General features: G+C 63.3%; 1 protein-coding gene and 1 long non-coding RNA gene across 3 annotated transcripts in view; both read right to left on the bottom strand.

The window, feature by feature from the left end:
* Window positions 1-3,728, bottom strand: part of LOC116543749 — a 4,919-nt gene extending 1,191 nt beyond the window's left edge. The window contains exons 1-2 of the long non-coding RNA XR_004265687.1: window positions 2,496-3,728; window positions 65-2,442 (exon numbers count right to left, since the gene is read on the bottom strand). This is a non-coding gene — a long non-coding RNA (uncharacterized LOC116543749). The remainder of the gene's footprint in view (window positions 1-64; window positions 2,443-2,495) is intronic.
* KIF1A (kinesin family member 1A) overlaps window positions 1-19,584 on the bottom strand; it is a 53,984-nt gene that overhangs the window by 12,191 nt on the left and 22,209 nt on the right. For both annotated transcript variants that reach the window (XM_032269573.1, XM_032269574.1), the window contains 10 exons: window positions 18,942-19,080; window positions 18,641-18,812; window positions 18,331-18,421; window positions 16,892-17,010; window positions 15,933-15,988; window positions 14,330-14,438; window positions 13,344-13,410; window positions 13,151-13,235; window positions 10,021-10,126; window positions 7,734-7,760 (listed from right to left, as the gene is read on the bottom strand). In XM_032269573.1, coding sequence (XP_032125464.1) covers window positions 7,734-7,760; window positions 10,021-10,126; window positions 13,151-13,235; window positions 13,344-13,410; window positions 14,330-14,438; window positions 15,933-15,988; window positions 16,892-17,010; window positions 18,331-18,421; window positions 18,641-18,812; window positions 18,942-19,080 — 971 coding nt within the window. The remainder of the gene's footprint in view (window positions 1-7,733; window positions 7,761-10,020; window positions 10,127-13,150; window positions 13,236-13,343; window positions 13,411-14,329; window positions 14,439-15,932; window positions 15,989-16,891; window positions 17,011-18,330; window positions 18,422-18,640; window positions 18,813-18,941; window positions 19,081-19,584) is intronic.

Below are 19,584 nucleotides of genomic sequence, written 5' to 3'. Positions count from 1 at the left end.
GTCACTATCTAGCACACGTCAGCGTCACTACTGGGTACACGTCACTAGCACACGTCAACGTCACTACTGGGTACACGTCACTATCTAGCACACGCTAGCATCGCTAACATCCTCATGACCGCTATGTACTGGGTCCCATCAGCCTTGTCCCTGGTGGGCCCAACCCTTCGGCCCCGTGCTGGACCCTCGGTCTCCCGCCTCTAAAGTCTCTAAAGGGCCTCAGCTTGCTTCTGCTCCCCTTCCTTCTCTTCCGTCTGTGTGTGTGCAGACACAGCCCGCCCACCCCTCACCCCCTGGCCCCAGGATCAGGACCAGCATCAGCACCCACTCCCTTCCGTGCGCCCTTCAGAAAGCACTGGGTCCTCCCAGCCCAGGCACTCCTTGGTCATCAGGAGTACGTCCCTGCCCCATCCTGGGGCTCCTTGGCCCCCAAGTGGGACACAGCAAAGAAGTGAGTCCAGTGAGGCAGGCAGGGCCCCAAGGCCAGGCAGGGAGGGGCCGCTCCTCAGGACCAGTGGGCTCTGCTGGAGCCAGGCCTGGGGCAGTAAGTGGAATACAAACCCACTTCCACACAAGGCCCACAATGGCCCCTTTGGGAGTCCTAGCTGAGGTCTTCTCAGTGCAGGCAGTGTGTGGCTTTGCCCTGCTCAGACCCCAGTGGACTAGAATCTCTCTGAGAACCTGACTGTGGTGGAGTCTCCCATGTGAGCTGGGGAGAGAATGGTGGGAGGGGCCTTACAGGGCTGTGTGCACAGCAGGGAAGGGGCCTTCCCAGACCCCCGTCCCATCCTCCAGGTGTCAAGATTGCCAGTTGGACCAGGGTCTGACATGGGCACAGCTAATGTGCTGCCCCTGGGTCATTTCCAAACCACTGGCGTGCCCCGGAGGCTGCCCACTCTGCCCTACAGGGCTACAGCCAGGCCTCTCAACCAGCCCTTGGCCCACAGCCTGCCTTGCTCCACCTGGTCACGGGCAGCAGACCCTGGAATCCAGGGCCAGGAGGGTCCTTGGCAACACTCCTTGGTCCCCCTGTGCCCCTCATACCTCTACAAAGGGAGGACAGGTCTTACCCAGACCCCAAGTGAGATCAGAGGGGACAGCGGCTGGTGGATTGGGGTGGAGCAGGCTGGCATAGCACCAGCTCACCCACACGGGACCCACACCGCCAGCTGGGACCCCCCGAGCTTGCAGGCACAGCATGGGAACCACCGACGGGTGCCCCACCATCACACAGCCGGAAACCAAGACCCAGGAAGGCTGAGACGTGACCAAGATCACGCTGCAGGATGTGGGCTGAGAGGGCCTTGGAGACCACGCCAGGACCCCCACTCCAGGAGCAGGCACGAGGTTGCTCCAGGCCCCGTCTCCTGAAGCCCCCCTCGCTCCACCCCACGTGACAGCTACAAAACCTTCCGAATCAGCACAAGAGGAAACATGCAGCCCGGTGTGGGAACCTGCTAGAAATACAGATTCTCAGCCCCAGCCCAGACGCCCTGAAGCAGAAACGCTGGGATGGGGGCAGCCCCAGGGGCAGAGCCTCGAGTGAGCCTGGACGGAGCTTTGCCATCAGCAGCTGCCCGGATATCCCGCAGGCGCTCCGCATCCCACCGTTCCACAGCTGGGGACCCAGGCCCAGGGCAGGGATGGGCCCTTCCCAGGCCCCACCACCAACAGCCAGGACAGGGCCTGGGCACCCAACCCTCGCCTCTGCCCCTCCTCCCGGCAAGGCGGTCCCACCCCCACCTCTGCTCCTGGTTCCTCAGCCCCTCCTCTGACTGCTGTGCTCAGGGAACCCACTTTTGAAGAAAGAGGCGGCTGCAGGGGTCAGGCTGCACTGCCACAGAGTGCCCGAGGTGGGTTATGAACGGTGCCCTCTCAGGACAAGGCTGGTCAGCAGCTCCCCCCAAAGCCGACCAGGAAGCGGGGCAGCGGCGCCCAGGAGGCCTCTCTGGTGGCTCCCTCCTCCAGCCTCGGACTGAGGCTGCCCTCTGCTGGGGCCGAGAAAGAAGGACCACCCCGCCTTCAGCTCGGGGCAGAGAGGGCTTGGGGCTCAAACGGCGCCCGCATGGGGAGCCCTGAGCGCTTGCTGAGAGTGTCTTGTTGAGAAAGACAACGCACGTGCTGTGGGCCGCGTTCTCAGGCCCTGGCTCGGCCACAGACCTGCGTCCGGGAACCGAGGCAGGCGGCTGGGGCTCCACCCGCTCCCTCCAAGGCTGCAGTGAGGCTGCTGCTCGGCTCGGCTATTCTGCACCTGACCGTGAAACAAGCCTGCTGCAAAGGGCCCCTCAGGGTGTGTGCACGCCGCTGAGATGGCAGTGCCCGGCCCTCCTTCAAGTCACCCAGCAAGCTGACAGGCAAGGCAGGCACCACAGGGCAAATGCCTCTGTGGAGAATCTGAACAGTAAGGCCCATGCTCAAAGCTTCAACAGAAACACAGGTGCTCTGGGAAGGATGTTTCTTGAGAGGGAGTGACCCAGGTTCTCCAGGGAAGTAACCTAACACGGTGAGGCCACGGATGGCAGCCAGGGCAGGCCCTCTTCGCCCGTGGCTGAAGGCACCACTAAGAGCAGGGGATCATGCCTGAACCCCCACCTCAGAGACACGGTCCACAGGGTCTGGAGGGGACCCAACACAGTCACGCGGCACCACCCGCCACACAGCCCGAGAGCCCTACCACCAGAACACAGAGCAGGGAACACACGCGGCCCAAGCCAGTCTGTGGGATGGAAGCTGGACGCTGGCATCCACACAGGGCCAACTGGAAGAGCTGGGCCAGGCACCCGGGGGCCACAGCCTCACCTGCCCTACAGCCTCTCCACCTCCAGCCTGAGCCCTGGTCACTGCTGGCCCCACCCTCCCAGCTCCCCGCTCCTGGCCTGACTGAGCTCTGCTCTTGGGCTCTGTCCTGTGGGGAAATACACAACTGGGAAGCCTGATGTTGCTCTCGAGAGGGCGAAACCTGGCCTGGGGGCAAATGCGCAGTAGGTCCACACAGAGGGAGAGATCCTACAGCTGGGCAGGGGAGAAGGAGGTGGGCAGAGTCAGGAAGGCTGCATGGAGGAGGGGCCGCTGCAGCTGGATTGTGAAGCCCACCAAGGACTTAGACATAGGGGCTGGGGTGGTGGGCTTGCCAGGTGCCAAGCACAGGCTCGACAGAGGTGAGGAGTGTGTGGGGGTGCAGTGGGAGAGAGCCTCGTCCCGTCCCCGTGGGCCTGAGGAAGGCACGGGCTCCGAGCAACATCAGACAAGGCTCTGGCCCGGGCTCCACCGGCAGGGGCCGGGCTGCAGCGGCTGACACAGCCAGAGCTGGTGCCCCGACTGCATGCCACCCCTGATGCCACACCAGCTGGGAGACCACCTGGCTGCCACTGCTCCCCACCGCCTCCCTCGACGGCACGACCCTAGGAAGTCATCAGAGGCAGTGCCAGGTCAGGGGCTTGGTCCTGCCTGGGAGCCCCCTCTCCCCACTCTCCCGTCCACCTCTACTCATGGGCTCCTTTTGTGCCCCCAGCTCAGGCAAGCTCCCTCTTTCCTGGTGTGCCCTCCACACCGGGCAACCCCACAGTCCCCCTTCGCCCTGGCAGACATCATCACTGGACTCCAACTCCTGAACCAGGTCAGCAGTCCCCATCACTGCTGTGTCACAGGCCAGGACATAGCTTGCTTGCTTACTGTCTGCTATGCGGATCGGGGTAAGGGAGGAGGGGAGGAGGGAGGAGGGAAGAGGGTGGAGGGAGGAGGAATGAGGGGACAAGGGAGAAGGAGAGGAGGGAGGAATGAGGGGAGGGGGGTGGAGGGGAGGAGGGGAGGAGGGAGGAGGGGAGGAGGGAGGAGGGAAGGAGGGAGGAGGGGAGGAAGGAGGAGGGAAAGAGGGAGGAGGGAGGAGGAATGAGGGGAGGAGGGAGGAATGAGAGGAGGAGGGAGGAGGGCGGAGGGGAGGGGGAGGAGGTGGGGGGGGAGGAGGGAATAAGGGAATGAGGGGAGGAGGGAAGAGGAATGAGGGGAGGAGGGAGGAGGGGAGGAGGGAATAAGGGAATGAGGGGAGGAGGGGAGGAGGGGAGGAGGGATGAGGGAGGAGGGATAAGGGGATGAGGGAGGAGGGATGAGGGGAGGAGGGAGGAGGGAAGGAGGGAATAAGGGATGAGGGAAGGAGGAAGGAGGGAATAAGGGAATGGGGAGGAAGGGAGGAGGGATGAGGGAATGAGGGAGGAGGGGAGAGGAGGAGGAGGTGAGGCATGAGGGCAGGAGAAGATGAGGGAAGAAGGGGAAAAATAAATGAGGGGGTGAGGGGAGGAAGAAAGGCGAGGGTGAGGGGATGAGGGCATGGGGGTGAGGGAGTGAGGGGGTAAGGAGAGAAAAAAATGAAGTAAAGGGGATGGAGGGAATGAAGGGAGGTGGGAATGAGGGGCAAGGGGAGGAGGGGGTGTGGGAATTAGGAGATACAGGGACAAGGGGGTAAAGGATGAGGGGGTGAGGGAGAGGGGGAGAAAGTGAAGGAAGAGAAGATGAAAAGAGGGAAGGAGAGAATGAGGGAGGGGTGAGATGAAGGAATGAGGGGAGGAGTTAACAAGGGGATGAGGAGTACGGCTGATGGGGGGGATGAGGCAATGAGGGAAGAATGAGGGGATGAAGGGAATGAGGAAGGGATAAGGTGTGAGGGAGGGATAAGGGTGAGGGAGGGATAAGGTGTGAGGGAGGGATAAGGATGAAGGAGGGATAAGGGAATGAGGAAAGGAAAAGGGGATGATGGGGATGAGGGAGAGGTGAGAGGATGGGGAAAGAATAAGGGATGAGGGGATGAGCAGGGAATGAGGGGGTGGGGGATGAGGGAGGGAGGGATGAGGGGGAATGAAAAGAATAAGGGGATGGTGGGGGGTGACAGAGGGATGAGGGGATGGGAGAAAGAGTAAGGGATGAGAAAGGGATGGGGGAGGGATCAGGGAGGGATAAGGGGGTGAATGAGCTTCCTGGCCAGGCCTTGACCCCCCCGGGACGGACCTCATGGTTTTGCCTTTAATCCTACGGGATGTGGCTGACAGGACTGGCTCAGTCACACGTGACAGACACATGAGTGAGCGCGTGAATGCTGCCCTGCCCGTGGTTCAGCGGGGAAGGACAGGGCAGGGCCTGAGGTCCGGGGTCTCAACGGGAGCTTGCCGCCCACCCTTCCTGACAAGGCTGGAGAAGCCTCAGGCCGTCAGAGCTGGATCCTTCTGTGGGGAAACGAGCCCCACGCTGCTGGGTGGCCAGGGTGACTGTGGGCCCTGCTGCTCCCCAGCCCCTCCTCACTGCCTCGAGAGAAGCCTGGCTGAAGGGCCGTGCTGACCTCCTCTGCTCTGGGCAGGTCACCCCCGCGGCCCTGGGGCAGGCAGCCTGGTGACCCTGGCTACGATGCTAGGGTAGGAGGTTGGAGCAGATCTCGCTAACGCACGGATGACGTCACACGCACCCTGTATGCAAACTCCGTGTGCACGCACATGTGAGAGAGACAGCCGCAGTGCTTCAGTGCAGCGCCTTCAGCGCAGTGGTAATGGCTAGGAGAAGAAACACACTCGGGACGGCCAGCGGGGCAGTCTCGACACTGACAGTGCAGCTCACCCTCAGAGAGTGACCCTGATGGCCCCGTGCTGTAGAGGGGACCATGCCGGCCCCGCCCAGCACCATCTCACTGCTGTCACAGCAGCGGGGCATGGAGGCCACCACCAGCCTCACTTTCCGGGACAGAAACAAAGCTCGGCCAGGGCCCTGCTCAGCCAATCCACAGAGTCAGCAAATGGCACCGCCGTGAGGCCCCAGGGTCCCTGCCCGCTGCAGACGTCTGGGATGAGACCCCGCACCACAGCCAGCAACTGCGTGTCCACAGGACTGCCCATCGTGGTGGTTCCCTGCCTGGCAAAGTGGGGCCCCAGGAAGGTGGCTCAAGTCCGATTCTCAGGACGCGGAAACCCCTCTCTCCTCCCCTCCGCATGCCCTGAGCTGGAGGTTTCCCACGCAGGCTACGCCCCAAGCCTGCTGCCCATGGGGCAGGGGCTGGCAAGCTCATTCTGGAATGGGGGAAAAGCCACAGGAGGGCCTGACTCCTCACTCAGGCACAGGGACACAGGGCCCCGAGGCCCAAGGCTGGCAAGGGATGGACAGTCCCCTCTCCTCCCGCAGAGCCATCGTGTGCCTGCTTTACAGGATGGAGGTGCTAATGTTTCCACCTAGTGGTGTCTGGGACCAGCCTGGCATCCCCTCAAACATGCAGAGGGTGTGGGACCGGAACACCGCCCAGCTGAAACTGGAACAAAATGCAGACCACCCCTGCCACAAGGTCACACTGGTGGGCCAGAATCTCCCTGTGCCCAGAAAACAGCTCGTATATTAGCGCCCAAGCTGGTGGGCCCCACAGGCCCAGATCTCTCTGAGAACGCGGAATCTCCCGGAGCCAGGCCAGCTGACTCCAGGTCCCGCTAGCATGGCGCCGCCTCCTCCTCCTGCAAGCCTGTCCGGACACACTGCAGGGAGAGGGAGGCCCCGCTCAGGCCTCAACGGCTGCACTCCCTCCTCCACGAGGCCACCACCACAGCTGTCCCTCCATAGGGCCTCTGCTGCACCCAGGTCCCAGGGAGAGCTGGCGCAGCGGCCTCCGGAAAAGATCTGTTCATGGAAAGAGCCGTGTGCGCGGGCTCAAGGGGCCATGCCACAGGGGACTCTTGTCCTGCCGCCCCCGAGCAGGCCTTCTGGGCACAGTCCCTCAGCCACAGCTGTCAATCCTCTGTCCTGACCCATCGCAACATGAGCCGACCAGGACGTGGCCTCAGAGAGTGCTGGCCGAGCCCTGCTGCCCTGGGGCTCCATGCCAGGAGCGGCCTCACGCCTCCCAGCTTCAGGCCTGAGAGGCCGGCACGTGGTCTGCAGGGGGCGGTCCTGCAGGGACCCAGGAGGGGCCAGCCTTGATCTTACACAGGCTCAAGTTCTGGATTAGGGACTTGGAGGCCCTCCTGCCCCAGGCTGGTGTGGGCAAGGGCCTCACCGTGGCTGGGGACAGGGAGCCACCTTGCCTCCTGCTGGACAACCTGAGTTGGACTCTGGTCTCATGAATTCACCACCGGCCGCTTCCACAAAAGGAGGCTCAGTGGCCACAGCCAAGGCCAGAGGAGCGTGGCTGGAGCCGCCGTCCCTCCTTGCTGGCCTGGCCAGGTGAGGGGCTCACATGAGGCTGTGGAATGTGCTGGGGCGTGAGGGTCTCCTGGGCTGGCTCCTGTCTGCCCTTCCCCATCCCCTGTGCTCACGGCTCTGCCTGCTATGGCCCCTGGCGGGGAGCGGGGAGCGGGGAGCAGGGCTGGACCTTGCAGGGTGGGGCAGCAGGCCAGCCAGAGCGTGCGGGACGCCGCCCCCTCCACAGGGCAGCATGGGGCCGGGGGCAGGCAAGGCTGGGGCAGGAGGAGCGGGGGGCCAGCCAGCGTCTACTGCAGGGCAGGAAACGACAAAGCAGCCAGAATCAGGAGTGGGGGCAGAAAGGACTCAGCCAAGAAGACGGGGAGGAAGCCATAAAGAAATCAACCGAGATTCCAGGAGAATCAAAAGAAAGAAGACGGGAGGGACGGGAGGACAGGTGGGCGCGTGTGTGAGGAGTCCAGACAGCTGCAGTGAGATCCTCAGGGGTGTGGGGGGCAGGGTGTGGGGGCGGTCAGCGAGGAGCAGGGAAGGAAAGAAGAGGCTGAAATGAAACCAAGGGACACAGATGATACCTAGGTATGTCCGAATCAAGAAACTGCCTGCAAAACACAAACAATCACACGGTTAGTGAGGCGGGCAGCACAGCGGGGGCGGGCGGGGCAGGCAGGGGCAGCGGCCGGCGGCCTCGGGCCCACTCTGAGCCGGGCAGGCTGCAAAGCGCGGGGCCTGGGGGTGGGCGGAGGCAAGGCAGCGGCAAAGCGCAGGGGCGGCCGAGGCCCCAGGCTGGAGTCGGAAGCCGGGGCTCGTGAGCCTGCGTGTCGCGGAGAAAGGCCACGGAGCAGCCCGGCCGGCCCGGGTCTGAGGACGCCAGCACCGTCCATGGCACAGGAAGGCCACGGGCCTGGTGAGCCAAGCCACAGGACGGTGTCTGCCTAGGGATGCCAGCAGAGGACAGTCCTCGACACTGCTCTGGGGCAGGGCTGGGGGCGCTTGGGGAGGCCATGCCCGGGCAACGCACCTCCCTCCTGTCTCAGACCCAGGGCCTTGACCCCAGCACAGGGCTGCCTCGACCCCAGCACAGGGCTGCCTCGACCCCAGAGCCGGCCCGGGACCGGCCTCACATCTCACAGCCCTCAGGGGCCGAAGACCCTTCAGTGACAGGAACAGGGTGGCCTGAGGTCCAGCCATGAGCCACTCCCTCCTGTGTCATCCATGGCAGCTCATCTTCTGAGGAAGACCTCAGAAACCCAGCCCTCTGTGCAGGGAGACAGTGGGGGTTTGGGGGTCTGGAGCCCCTGCCCACCCCATTGCAGGAGCTACCTGGGTTGAGGGAAGGTCAGAGGTCAGGAATATGGTAATGAGGTAATCTCCCAGGCTCCAAAGCCCGTCTCACATGGCAGACCGGCCCTCCTGGGCCCCACCCCCCACTCCAAGTCCTGGTGCCCCACAGCCCAGGCACAGCGCTCACACCTGGCAGGGGGTGCCCGTGCTGGGGGCTCCAGGCCTTCTCCATGGCTCACCAGGGAGCAATCTCATGGCTCAGGACAAGCAAGGCACGAGGAAGCCCCCAAGCCCCGACCCAGCCCAGCGTCTGCCTCACCTCCCCCATCCCGGACGTGTCCCCCCACCATGGCGCCACCTCCACATAGAACACCGAGTCCTCCCCACTCCTGTGGACGTGCGTGTAGGGCAGGCTCCCTCCGGAGGGCCGAAAGCAGGGCTGGGACCAGAGCCCCATCCACCATGCCAGGTCTCTGCCCACCCCCACCCCCTGCTGTTCAGCGCTGTGCCCACCCTGGCTACCCAGCTGCCCCCTGCCCTGGTTGCCCCTGCAGTATCTGCATTAATGCAGGGGCTGAGCCCCAAGAACCCACTTTCTGGGTGTTTCTGATGAAACCGAGCTCTGTCTGGACCCTAGTCAGAAGAATAGGAGACAGCGCCCCCCACCCTGGGACCCTCCTTTCTTACGACCCTGACCCTCCTTGCAGGGAGGCCCTTGAGACATTTTCCTACAGACACAGACGCCGGCAGGCCATAGAGACACCCCTGGCTGCAGCTCCGAGGGTCTGCTCTGGGCTTGTGCATCATGGGCCACGTGGAGCCCCAGGAACAGCCAGGACTGGTCACTGGAGCCCCTGCTTCACTTTCCCCAAGCCCCTGGAAGGCAGTGTCTGGGACACAGTGGAGCCCAAGGGACCTCCCCACCCAGCAGGGCTGCCTGGCAGTGCTGAGCCACCTGCCCAGGCCAACCTTAGCGGCCGCCTCCCTCTCCCATCCCCCGACCCCAGCAGACCCCAATGGGGCTGCCACAGACACCCCAGGGCTCCAACACCCCAGCCCAGGTGTGGTCGAGCTGGGACTGCCCAGACTGTGGGGCTTGACCATGCCAGGAGTGTGGAAAGGAGCAGCCTGGTGGTGAGGGGCCTGTGCCAAGCAGTGCCTGTGAGCGCCCCACCCTGGCTGCTCAACCCCTGGCCCCAGGACGCCTGCCAGAGGCCACTGACTTGCCCCCGGCAGTGTGGTCCTTGGATATACAGCCACTTGTCCCCACACCACCCAACCACGAAACTCCTGAGGACAGAATTCAGCTCATCCTCCAATCCCTGCACTGGTCCCTCTACTTGGTGACAAAGGAGCACGGGGATGCCTGAGCCAGCGATGAGGTGCGCACACAAAGAGCTGGGAGGTGCAGAGGCCGCCAGCCCCTCACCGTGTAGCTCCAGCAGGTGCCAGGAGGGAGGGCCAGGACAGCACTGGAGCGGGCCACGCCATGCGGCTGGACCCTGTGCCGGGTGGGCCGAGGGCCTGGCAGGCTGGAAGCACGCCCTGGGCCCTGTGTCCAGGGAGTCTCGAACTCACCGGTCATCTTGGGCCGGGCGAATGTATCCGGAAGAAAGGATGTTGAGAGACAGGATGTTGGGGTCGATCAGGGACTCGTCAGTCTCTGGAGTGTTTCGGATGCGGCCTGCAAAAGGGCAACGGGCCACAGGTCACATCTCAGGGGCAGGTGGGAGGTCACATCTCAGGCCTGGGAGGCCCTGCTGGCTGCCTCGGGCGGGAGCCCTGTCAGCAAGCCAGCTCCCCACAAGGTCACTAGAGCATCGGTCAAAGGTGGCACCGGGGGTGGGTACAGGAGGCCCCACAGGGTCCTCAGTGACCCAGGAGCCATTTGCAGTGACAGCTCTGCGGTGTTTCTTGACTGTCTCTCGGACACAATGAACACCCCACACATACACTGAGGGACACAGGTGCTTGGCCTGGAAAGCCAGGCCTTCCAGACCGCTGGAAAAGGAAGTCGAAGCGAGGCGCAGAGCGGAATGTTCCCACTTATTCTTATACCTAAAAATGGTGACAATAATGAGGAAAAGAAGGGAGGGAGGGAGGGAGGGGGAGGAGAGCGGAGGAGGGGAGGGATGGGAACGCAGAGGGGAGAACGCGATCTGTGCCACAAAACCTCTTCTTACAAGGGGCATGTCCAGGAGAGCTGCTGAGACGCATGCACTGGGGGTGTCTGCCTGGCTCTGGGAAAGACACCAGGCCATTATGAGGCAGGAATTCTGCCTGGCGGCTTCACTAATAATTTCTTGGCCAGACAGTGACAGCTCTGCTCCTTCAAAGGAGTAAACAAGCACATGTACGCTTTCTTTGTTGCGCCAGGAAGGAATGACAGCCTTCCTTCTCCTTAGCCACGCACGGACCAGATAAAACCAGGACCCGCTAGGATTTTGTGCTGACAGGTGCACACGGGGCCTGCCCCGTCCCACTGCTGGAATGTCGGCCCATAAGCTCCGCACGTAGGTCCTAGGAGGAGGCAGGTGGGATCCCAGCAAAGTGCCCTTCCCCATGCCGGGCTCTCTGGGTCCACGCTGGGGCAGGGCCTGTGGCGGGGAAGCGGCTCGGCTGCAGGGATCGCTGCCAGGGCAGAGCCCCTCTGCCCTCGGGGCCGTCACTTCAGCAGCGTGCAGCCTGCTTTGAGTCTGACCAAGTACCTGGCCCACAAAACTGACACGCGTGAGCCCGCTCGTGTGGGCAGAGTGCCGGGGTGGGGCTGGGGTCCTGACTCTCTGCTGTCCACACCTCCACTCCCTCCCCTGCCTCAAAGGGCCCACTCACCCACTGCTCATGGACACCTGGGGTGTGCCCTCGGCTCTCATCCCTTTTGCTGACCCCGTGCCCACAATCCTGTCCAACTCACAGGGCTGGTAAGTTCCATGGCCCTCTTGGGAGGGATGCTGAGCTGGGAGAAGGCTGTGAACCGTGAGCTGGGGTTCTGGGTGGGGAGTAGGAAAGAGGGAGGTGCCCCCTAGAAAGTGACCTGGCTGCTCTGTGCCCTGAGTCCAGTCACAGGGCTGCTCTGTCATGAAGCCCAGAGGCTGAGCCCAAACCCCTTAGCCTCAAGGGGGGTGTTGGGGTTCACACTGTATCTCCCCAAATCCCTTTCAGTAGCATCCCTGATCCCTCACCCCACATAAACAGACAGTCTGTTGCCTTTGTAGAAAGGAGGCAGGGAGAAGGTGGGATCTAAGCAGCGGGGCCTGAGGGGCGACAGACCCAGGCCAGAGGATGTGTCCCCTCAGCCCTGCAGATCCAGCTTCCCTCCCTCCTTCTCTCCTGTCTGCCTTGGGGGACGGAGACCAGGACTCAGCAGGTGGGAGCAGAGCTGCCCAGGGACGGGTCCTCAACGACCACGCGGCGGGCCCACAGCCACCATGCGGCCGGGTCCACAGCCACCACGTGGCGGGCCCACAGCCACCACGCGGCCGGGTCCACAGCCACCACGCGGCGGGCCCACAGCCACCACGCGGCGGGCCCACAGCCACCATGCGGCCGGGTCCACAGCCACCACACGGCGGGCCCACAGCCACCATGTGGCCGGGTCCACAGCCACCACGCGGCGGGCCCACAGCCACCTGTGTATTTGCTTACGTTCTACTGTCCCTCCATCCCCTCCTTTTAGGCTTGCCCTGAACAGCCTTGACGGGAGGGTCTGGGTGCTTGATCCATGGCTTCCCAATTCATGTGCAATTAGACGCAGCACTTGAAAACACAGGCATGCTCCTGGAACCTCGTGTCTACAGCCCTGCACTGGGACACAGGGTGATGGGTCCAGCCCCAGAGAAGCCACCTTAAGCAGTCACCCTGCCCGGCCATAACAATGTCCAGGGCAAGGGAGGGCTGGGCTGGCCACATGCCAACGGCACACTTGAACGGATGACTGTCTGCCTCCTTGAATGAAAACTGGGAAGACAAACTCTTTACACCTTAGCAAAGAAAATGTCTGGCAGACCCAAGAGTTCCAAACAAGAGGTCATGGAAGAAAAAAGCGTAAGATCCCTGGTGATGCTGATGGGCGGAACTGTGACCCGGGCATGTATGTGGCAGTCCTAACCGCCAGTACCTCCGAGTGGGACCTCATTTGGAAGTAGGGCTTTGCAGAGGTGATCAAGCTGACTACAGACGCAGTCAGCCTGGCGCAGGACGGGTCCCTCACCCCACCTGCCTGATGACCTGAGAAGAAAGGGCTCGGGAAGACACAGGCAGGGAGAAGCCTGTGAAAACACAGCGATGCGTCTACAGGCCAAGGGTGCCCAGGACTCCAGCCACCACCAGGAGCTGAAAGAGGTGGGGGGAGATTTTCGCCGACAGCTTTCAGAGAGAGAGCGCCTCTCAGCCACACTGATTCTGGACTTCGGCCTCCAGAACTGAGATGATAAACGGCTGCTGCTTTCGGCTACCAGCTTGTGGTATCTGGTCAGGGCGGCCCCAGCGCTCTCACACACTGATTAAATAGAAGTTCACGGCTCATCACCCAGGTCCAAGGCTCTCCTTTGCAGGTGAGGAGCTGACCCACAGGGAGGTTATGTGACTTGGCCAGGGTCACGCAGCAACAGCGGCAGAGGTGTGGTTAGAACCCGGGCACCCAGCTGGAGGTCTTGCTCTTCCCACCCGCTCGGCCCCGCCCCCGAGGCAGCCCCCGCCCGGCACTCACCCACAACCAGCTCGCGCACTTCCTTCCAGCGGATGTGGCTGCCCGTCTCGTGCAGTAGTGTCACCGTTATCCGTCGCTGGATGCCCTGCCGGGCCCAGGAGAGAGGATACAGTCAGACCGCTGGGGCGGTGAGGGGACACGTGGGGTGGGGGAGTGGGACCCAGGCAGGGGAGGGGCAGGGAGGGGCTCACACCTGGTGGAGGAGGAAGGTCCCCATGCACGGCATGCCCCCACGGTGGTCCACCACGGCTGGGATGTAACTGGAAGAGAGACACACATGAGGGCGGTCAGCCCTCCTCCCCACCCTCCTGGCAGCACAGGGCCCTGGCCCCACAGTGGATGGAGCAAAAACAGGGAAAAATCAGCAGCTCCCTCTGGCGAAGATCAGGTGGCCGGGACCATGGAGGCCACGGTCAGCACAGAAACCCACCAGGCCTCCTTGGCCATCGCCTCGCGGCCCTGCCCACTTCACTGGCAGGGTGTCCAACAGGGAGACACGTAGGATGGCTGGGCCCCTCTGGGCTGGATTTCTAAGTCCCGAGGGTCATCTGCTTTTCCTCGGCCCTGCAGATCCACAACCCAAGGCCACAGGATCCAGAAGAAATCCCAGCAGATGGGCTCGTCTGCTCCAACCTCTAAGGCTCCGTCCCACTCGGGGCAAGGACCTGAGTCTCCACCAGGCCCCACCCTGAGCCGCCAGCGTCAGCCCAGCTCCCCACTACCCTCAGAGCACCAGGAAGGCCCCCACTGGCCTCTGCACCGGGGCCCTGGATCCCGCCCCCCCCCGGCCTCCGGGCTCCCCCCCCCCTCCCCTCAGGTCTTTGTTCAAAAGCCCCTTGATCACTTGGTAAGTGCCACGTCTGCCGCCCCAGTCCCCCGAGCCACTCCCCTGCCATGCTGTCCTTGTGCTGTGGACCGTGGGGCCGCCAGTCCACGTGCTTATCTGTCTAGCCCCCCTCTTCCCCCCCGCCAGCTCCGCCAGGATGGCGGGAGCTTTGTCTGCTTCACTCCCCAGGCCCTAGATGAGGCCAGGCCCACAGGAGGTCTGCAGTGAACACCCGCTGGAAGAATGACTCTGGGTGGCCCGGGGCCTTGTCCCTCTCGGCCACTGGCCACACCCCAGGGGCCCCGCACCGGCACTCACTCGCCCACACCCCGGGGCCCCACGCCGGCACTCACTCGCCGTTGGCCTCCAGCTCACAGATCTCGAAGTAGACCAGCAGGTCATACTTGCAGTGGCAGGGCCCCGGGCAGGGCCGCGTCAGCGTGCTGAGCTTGGTGGCGGGCACTGTGGGGACAGGAGGGAGGCGTGTGCGGAGGGCAGACCCAACCCATCGTGTGCCGAGGGCACACTCACGGAGGTGTCAGGGCCAAGGGGCTCAGAGGCAGCAAGGGCACCACCCCTTCTCAAGGGAAACAACCAGCCAACCCCAGCCATGCCCAAGTTACACCCAGTCCTGCACACTCTCAGGCCTCTGCCCGTCACTCGGGTGCTCAGGTTCTCCATGACCCGGCTAGAAGAGGCATACGGCCATGCACGTGGGCACAGCTCATAAGGAGGACAGGGATCAAGACCCCAAGAACCTGTGGGGCAGCAGCAGAGCTCCTTGTTCGAAAGCCCACAACCCTCACAGCCCCTCTGCCATGCGGCCAGGGCTGTCACCTGCAGCACACTTTGGCCACAGCCTACTGCACCAGTCCGAGCACCTCTCAGCAGCACCCAGGCCTGGCCTGAGAGGCCCTGCCCCTCAGCGCCTGCTGGTCCTTCACTTGCGTCCAGCTCCTGGCCAACAGCCTCTGCCCACCACTGCCTCCTCTGAGACCCGGCACACAGGCCCTCCTCCAGCAAGTGCCATCTGAGCCTCCTCTGCCTCTCCCACAAAGATGGATCTGCAGGTCTTTCTTGTAGGCTGTGGGAGGGCTGAGTCACAGGGAGCCCATGTGCCAGCCAGAAAGCCTGTCAGACCAGGGACAGGCCCTGCCGCAGCTGGGGGTGCCCTCCCGAGGTGTCCTCAGCCTGCAAACCTTCATCTTACACGGTGCAGAGGACGGATCCTCGAAAGGCAGGCACGAGAGGCCGATACCCGGTCCCCACGTGCGCAGACCCAGTGCTACCACCCGCCAGCTGCAGAGGCAGCTTCTCATGCGGGCCCCTACCCACTGGGGCGCTGATGCCTGGAACACAGCCCCCCCTGCAGGAGGCTTCAGGGAAGAGGGACTCAGCCACACCTGCCGGGCCTCAGTCTGTCTCCAGCTCTCCAACCATGACCCTGGGTTTTGGTCTTGTAGGAAATAAACTCCACTCTTTCAACTAAAACCCAACGGATGTCAAGTGCTATTCCATGACGCACCTGTTCCCACAGGCAGGGGCTCCGGGCTCTGGGCAAAAGCTCTGCTAAAAACGCCTCTCCCACCGACCCACAAGCTCACTCCCACCTCCAGCCTCAGCCCCCCATGAAGGAGCTTCCTGGATTGCCTTTCACCCCCAAATCTCCACCTCTCTGTGTTCAGCGGAGATGCCAGAAGTCCCCCAAAACCCCCAACCCTCCTGCTGCCTTCCTTCCTCGGCTCCCTACGCCTCTGCCACCAGCTCCAGGCCACTCCATGGACGCAGGACAGACCTTTGCTCCATGGGACCCCGTGAGGCCCAACAGGCTCAGGGTGGCCCCAGACTGCCCAGCCCCATCACGGAGGACTGCACCCACTGCAGAGCCCAGCCCACGTCAGCACCCACAGTGAAGGGCACTCGCTGCCCTCAGGCGGCTCCAGAGACCCTTCCTACCTGGCTTGGACAGCGGCATGACCCGAGGGAAGTGGCGGCGTGAGGGCCTCAGGGGGCTGTGGAGGAGGAAGCACCGGTGTGAGGTGTCTGTGGGAGGCTGGGCTGGAGGGTCACGGGACAGAGGCCACAGGCCCCAGGTGCCCATCCTTGTCCCCTCCTGCCCTGTCTCCCCCAAAGCCGTTTGGGTAGGAGGAAGAGAACACCAGATCAGGACCGCAGATCCCACCACAGGAGCCACAGGAAACCAGGGCAAAGGTCAAGCTCTGGCTCCCAGTCCAGAGTCCTCCAGTCACTCCCAAGGACAGACAAGCACCCCCAAAACAAAGCCTTCACTGCCTGTCCCTTTCCCTGACACCCTGGAGGGCCCCTGAGCTCTCGGTCCTGCCTGACAGCTGCGGGGAGACGCACATGGGAAGAGACGCGCCCCCCGAGGCCTCTATGCTGTTCTCTCTGCACTGGAGTGTCCGGGAGGGGTTGGCCTGGCCCAGGGTGGACACTCCTGTCCCAGCTTCAGGGTCTAGGGTGAGATGCCACAGCCCCGCAAGTCTGTCTGAGCCCCCCATCTATAAAAGCCTTGGGAGTGAGGGAGCTAGGCTGGGCTTCCCCCAGGGGTGTCAGCTAGGCCCCTTTCCTGGGGTCCTCGGTGGGCAACAGAAGTGGTCTCCCTGGCATCCTCCAGCTGGCAGCCCCTGCACACTGCCCAGGCCAGCAGGAGCTGAAGGTTCCTGAGCAATGCTCACAAGGAACCCTCCTTAGTCCTGAAGGGGAGAAGCTACGGGCAGGCCCAGAGCTCTTCACTGCTGAGTCCTGCCAGCCTTAGGCAGAAGGCCTCCTGGATGCGCAGGGGAGGTGGGCTTCACGGGGCGCATGGGTTCTGCAGCCTCAAGACAGCTGGATGAAAAGATCTGGGCAGGGGCTGGGAGGACAGCAGCCTTGAACCCCCGAGCCAGGGTGCTGACCTGAGCACGTCCTTGCAGAGGGGCGGGAACGGATGCTGCTGGTAGTGGCCGAAGACCTCGAACACGATGGGCTGGCTTTTGATGTACTCAATGAAGGACTTGGTCACCTCCACTGCGATCTGGTGGGCAGCAGGTGGGAGAACGGGACGCACGGCCAGGCCACATTCAAGGGGCAAGGAGAGTCACATCAGTCAGCCAGGTGCTCCAGGCCCAGGTCTGGGACCCCAGCTGGGCCCCTCTGCCCACAACCGGCAGCAACCTCCTCCAGGCCCTTTGGCCCAGCCCCACCTCCCGCCACGTGCCCCAGGCAGGACTGCGGAGTGCGTCCCTTGGCCTCTCTCCCCAGGACAAACGGGAGCCACATGGTCAGCTGCTTTTCAGAACACAGAGCTGGGGAAGGGGACAAAGGGCAGCACTGGCCTCTGCAGGATGCCCCTTCTCGGGCCCTGGCCCACTCAGCAGGAGTTATGGGTTGGACTGTGTCCCCCTCACCAAATTCATATGTTGAAGTCCTAACCCAGGACCTCAGAATGAGAGTGTATCCCGAGACATGGCCTTTACAGAGATGACAGAGTTAAACAGAGACCCTCAGGGCAGGTCCCACTCCAGCACAGCTGCTGTCCCCAGGAAAAAGGGAGGTCTGGGCCCACACACATGCAGGGGGGAAGGCCACGTGGACAGAACGAGGAAGAGGCAGCCACTCTACAAGCCGAGAACAGATGTCTAAGAAGGAGGCACCCTGCCCACTCCCTGATCTGGGGCTTCCAGCCTCCAGAGCAGGGAAGCCACAGTTCTGACGCCCCCTCTGTGGCACTTTGTGGCAGAAGTCCCAGCTGGCTAACCACCGAGTCTCCAGGACATTAGCCCTGCCACATCAACGCTGGTGGCCTGGCACGCAAGGCCTGGCTCCCTGGGAGCTTTATCACTGTTAAGCACCTCTTTCCCTGCGGCCCCAGGAGCCCGGCTCTCCACCTTGAGGAGGAGCTGCTCACCCTAAAGGCCCCTCCTCTCCATCCTTCTAGCTGCCCGCTGTCAGCACTCTCCTGCCTGGAGTTTTTTGGGCCTCTGGGACATTGCTGGCACCCTACAGCCCCTGTGACCCTGCCTCCTTCCCATTCCCGATACCCATGCCAGAGCTGCCCTTGCTGACCACCACTGGCCTCGGTACAAACCCAGGCCCCTCTGTACCTGCAGCCGGCTCACCGTCTGCCCTCCACTCACCACGGCTGCTCCCGGGGACTCTGAGCTACCCCACCACCCGTCAATGATCCCCCACTGCCTAGAAATCGCCTCCACACCCTGCCTGGCACTGGTGTTCCTGGTGCTCAGCGCAACCCCGGCCCACAGCTGGGGTCCAGAAGAGGAAGAATGAGCCACGATCAGACGCCCTGGGAGGAGTCGGTCAGTGGCCGGGATGGGGAGAAGCGCCTGGAACGTACGTTCTGGACGTGGTAGAAGCCGAGTGGGGGGCCTCTGCCTGTGTTCTTCAGGGGCTCCGTGGAGAAGGCTTCGTCGTGGCGGTGGATGAAGCTGCAAAGCAGCGGAGACGCTTTGGCGTGGGGCGGGGGACCCAGGACAAGACCTCACCAGGTGGAACCCACCTCCCATGAGGGCGCTGGGTTGTGCAGGGCCTTCGGGCCAGGCCAATGCGGTTCCCAACATGGCCTGCCCTGCCCAGCACCCAGGCAGGGAGGAGCCTTGGGCACAGAGTCCCATGCAGCGTGGGTACACAAGGGTGGCGGGGCTCACTTGAACTGGCAGAAGATGTCGGCATATTCGGCAGAGATGCTGGACGCCTGCAGGACGGTCACTCGGAAGGTGAAGGTGCTGCCCAGGCGGAGGTGGTCCAGCGCCGCGTCCAGGGGCCCATCCAGGGCGGTCTTCTCGGAGCTGTCTAGGAGGAGGCCTTCTGGGGGCACCGCTGCTGGGAGTCAGGGAGACAGTCATGGACCTCTAGACCCTACTTTCTTCTGGCCACAGGCCTGGGCCAGGCTCTGGAACCAGGTCTCAGTGTGCCCCGCGCCCTGGGCAGCAGGGGTGAGTGACCCACCTGAACAGGTGTTGTTGTTGACTTCGTCGGCTGAGGGCCCCGAGTCTGCCCCCTGGCCCTGGCCCTCCACAATGCGAAGCTCCTCCTGGGAGGTTCCAGAGCGGGACATCCCCACCACGGGGCAGGACTCGGACTGGAACTGATCAGAGGGGACCAGAGTCAGAGAGCCAGGAGCCGGCGGGGAGGGCCCGCACACCCTGTCACAGGCCCACAGGAGGGCGGTGCCGCCCAGAGCCTGGGCTGGGACCCCTAAGGACCCACACCCCAGATCTGCCCCTGCCTTGTGGGGGGGTACCCACCTCCCCAGGCCTCAGTTTCCCCTGCTGTGGCTGTGCGTCTTTGGATTCTACAGCCTACGGCTATGTGAGGTGTGAGCTGTCCTGGAAATGACTCGCCGCCTGTCTCTTAGATCTGGTCTTCAGTTCAGCTGGACCCCCACCTGCCAGGGCCTCTTGCCCAGCAGGTAAGCTCTCTCCCCTCCCCCTCTTGGGCACCCCCAACACTGGCAGCCCCTCCAAGAGAAGAGGCGTTGGGCAGACAGACCACCCTTGTTCAGGGTTCCGGGTAACGGTATGGCCAGGTGGGCGCAGGTGAGAAGTGAGTGTGAGAAGGCGGGGCAGGGGCTGCCTGAGCGTGCGCTGGG

This window comes from Sapajus apella, unplaced genomic scaffold (assembly GCF_009761245.1).
Source record: "Sapajus apella isolate SASKATOON/1434 unplaced genomic scaffold, GSC_monkey_1.0 scaffold194, whole genome shotgun sequence".
Taxonomy (NCBI): domain Eukaryota; kingdom Metazoa; phylum Chordata; class Mammalia; order Primates; family Cebidae; genus Sapajus; species Sapajus apella.
This window is presented reverse-complemented; position numbering and strand designations above follow the sequence as displayed.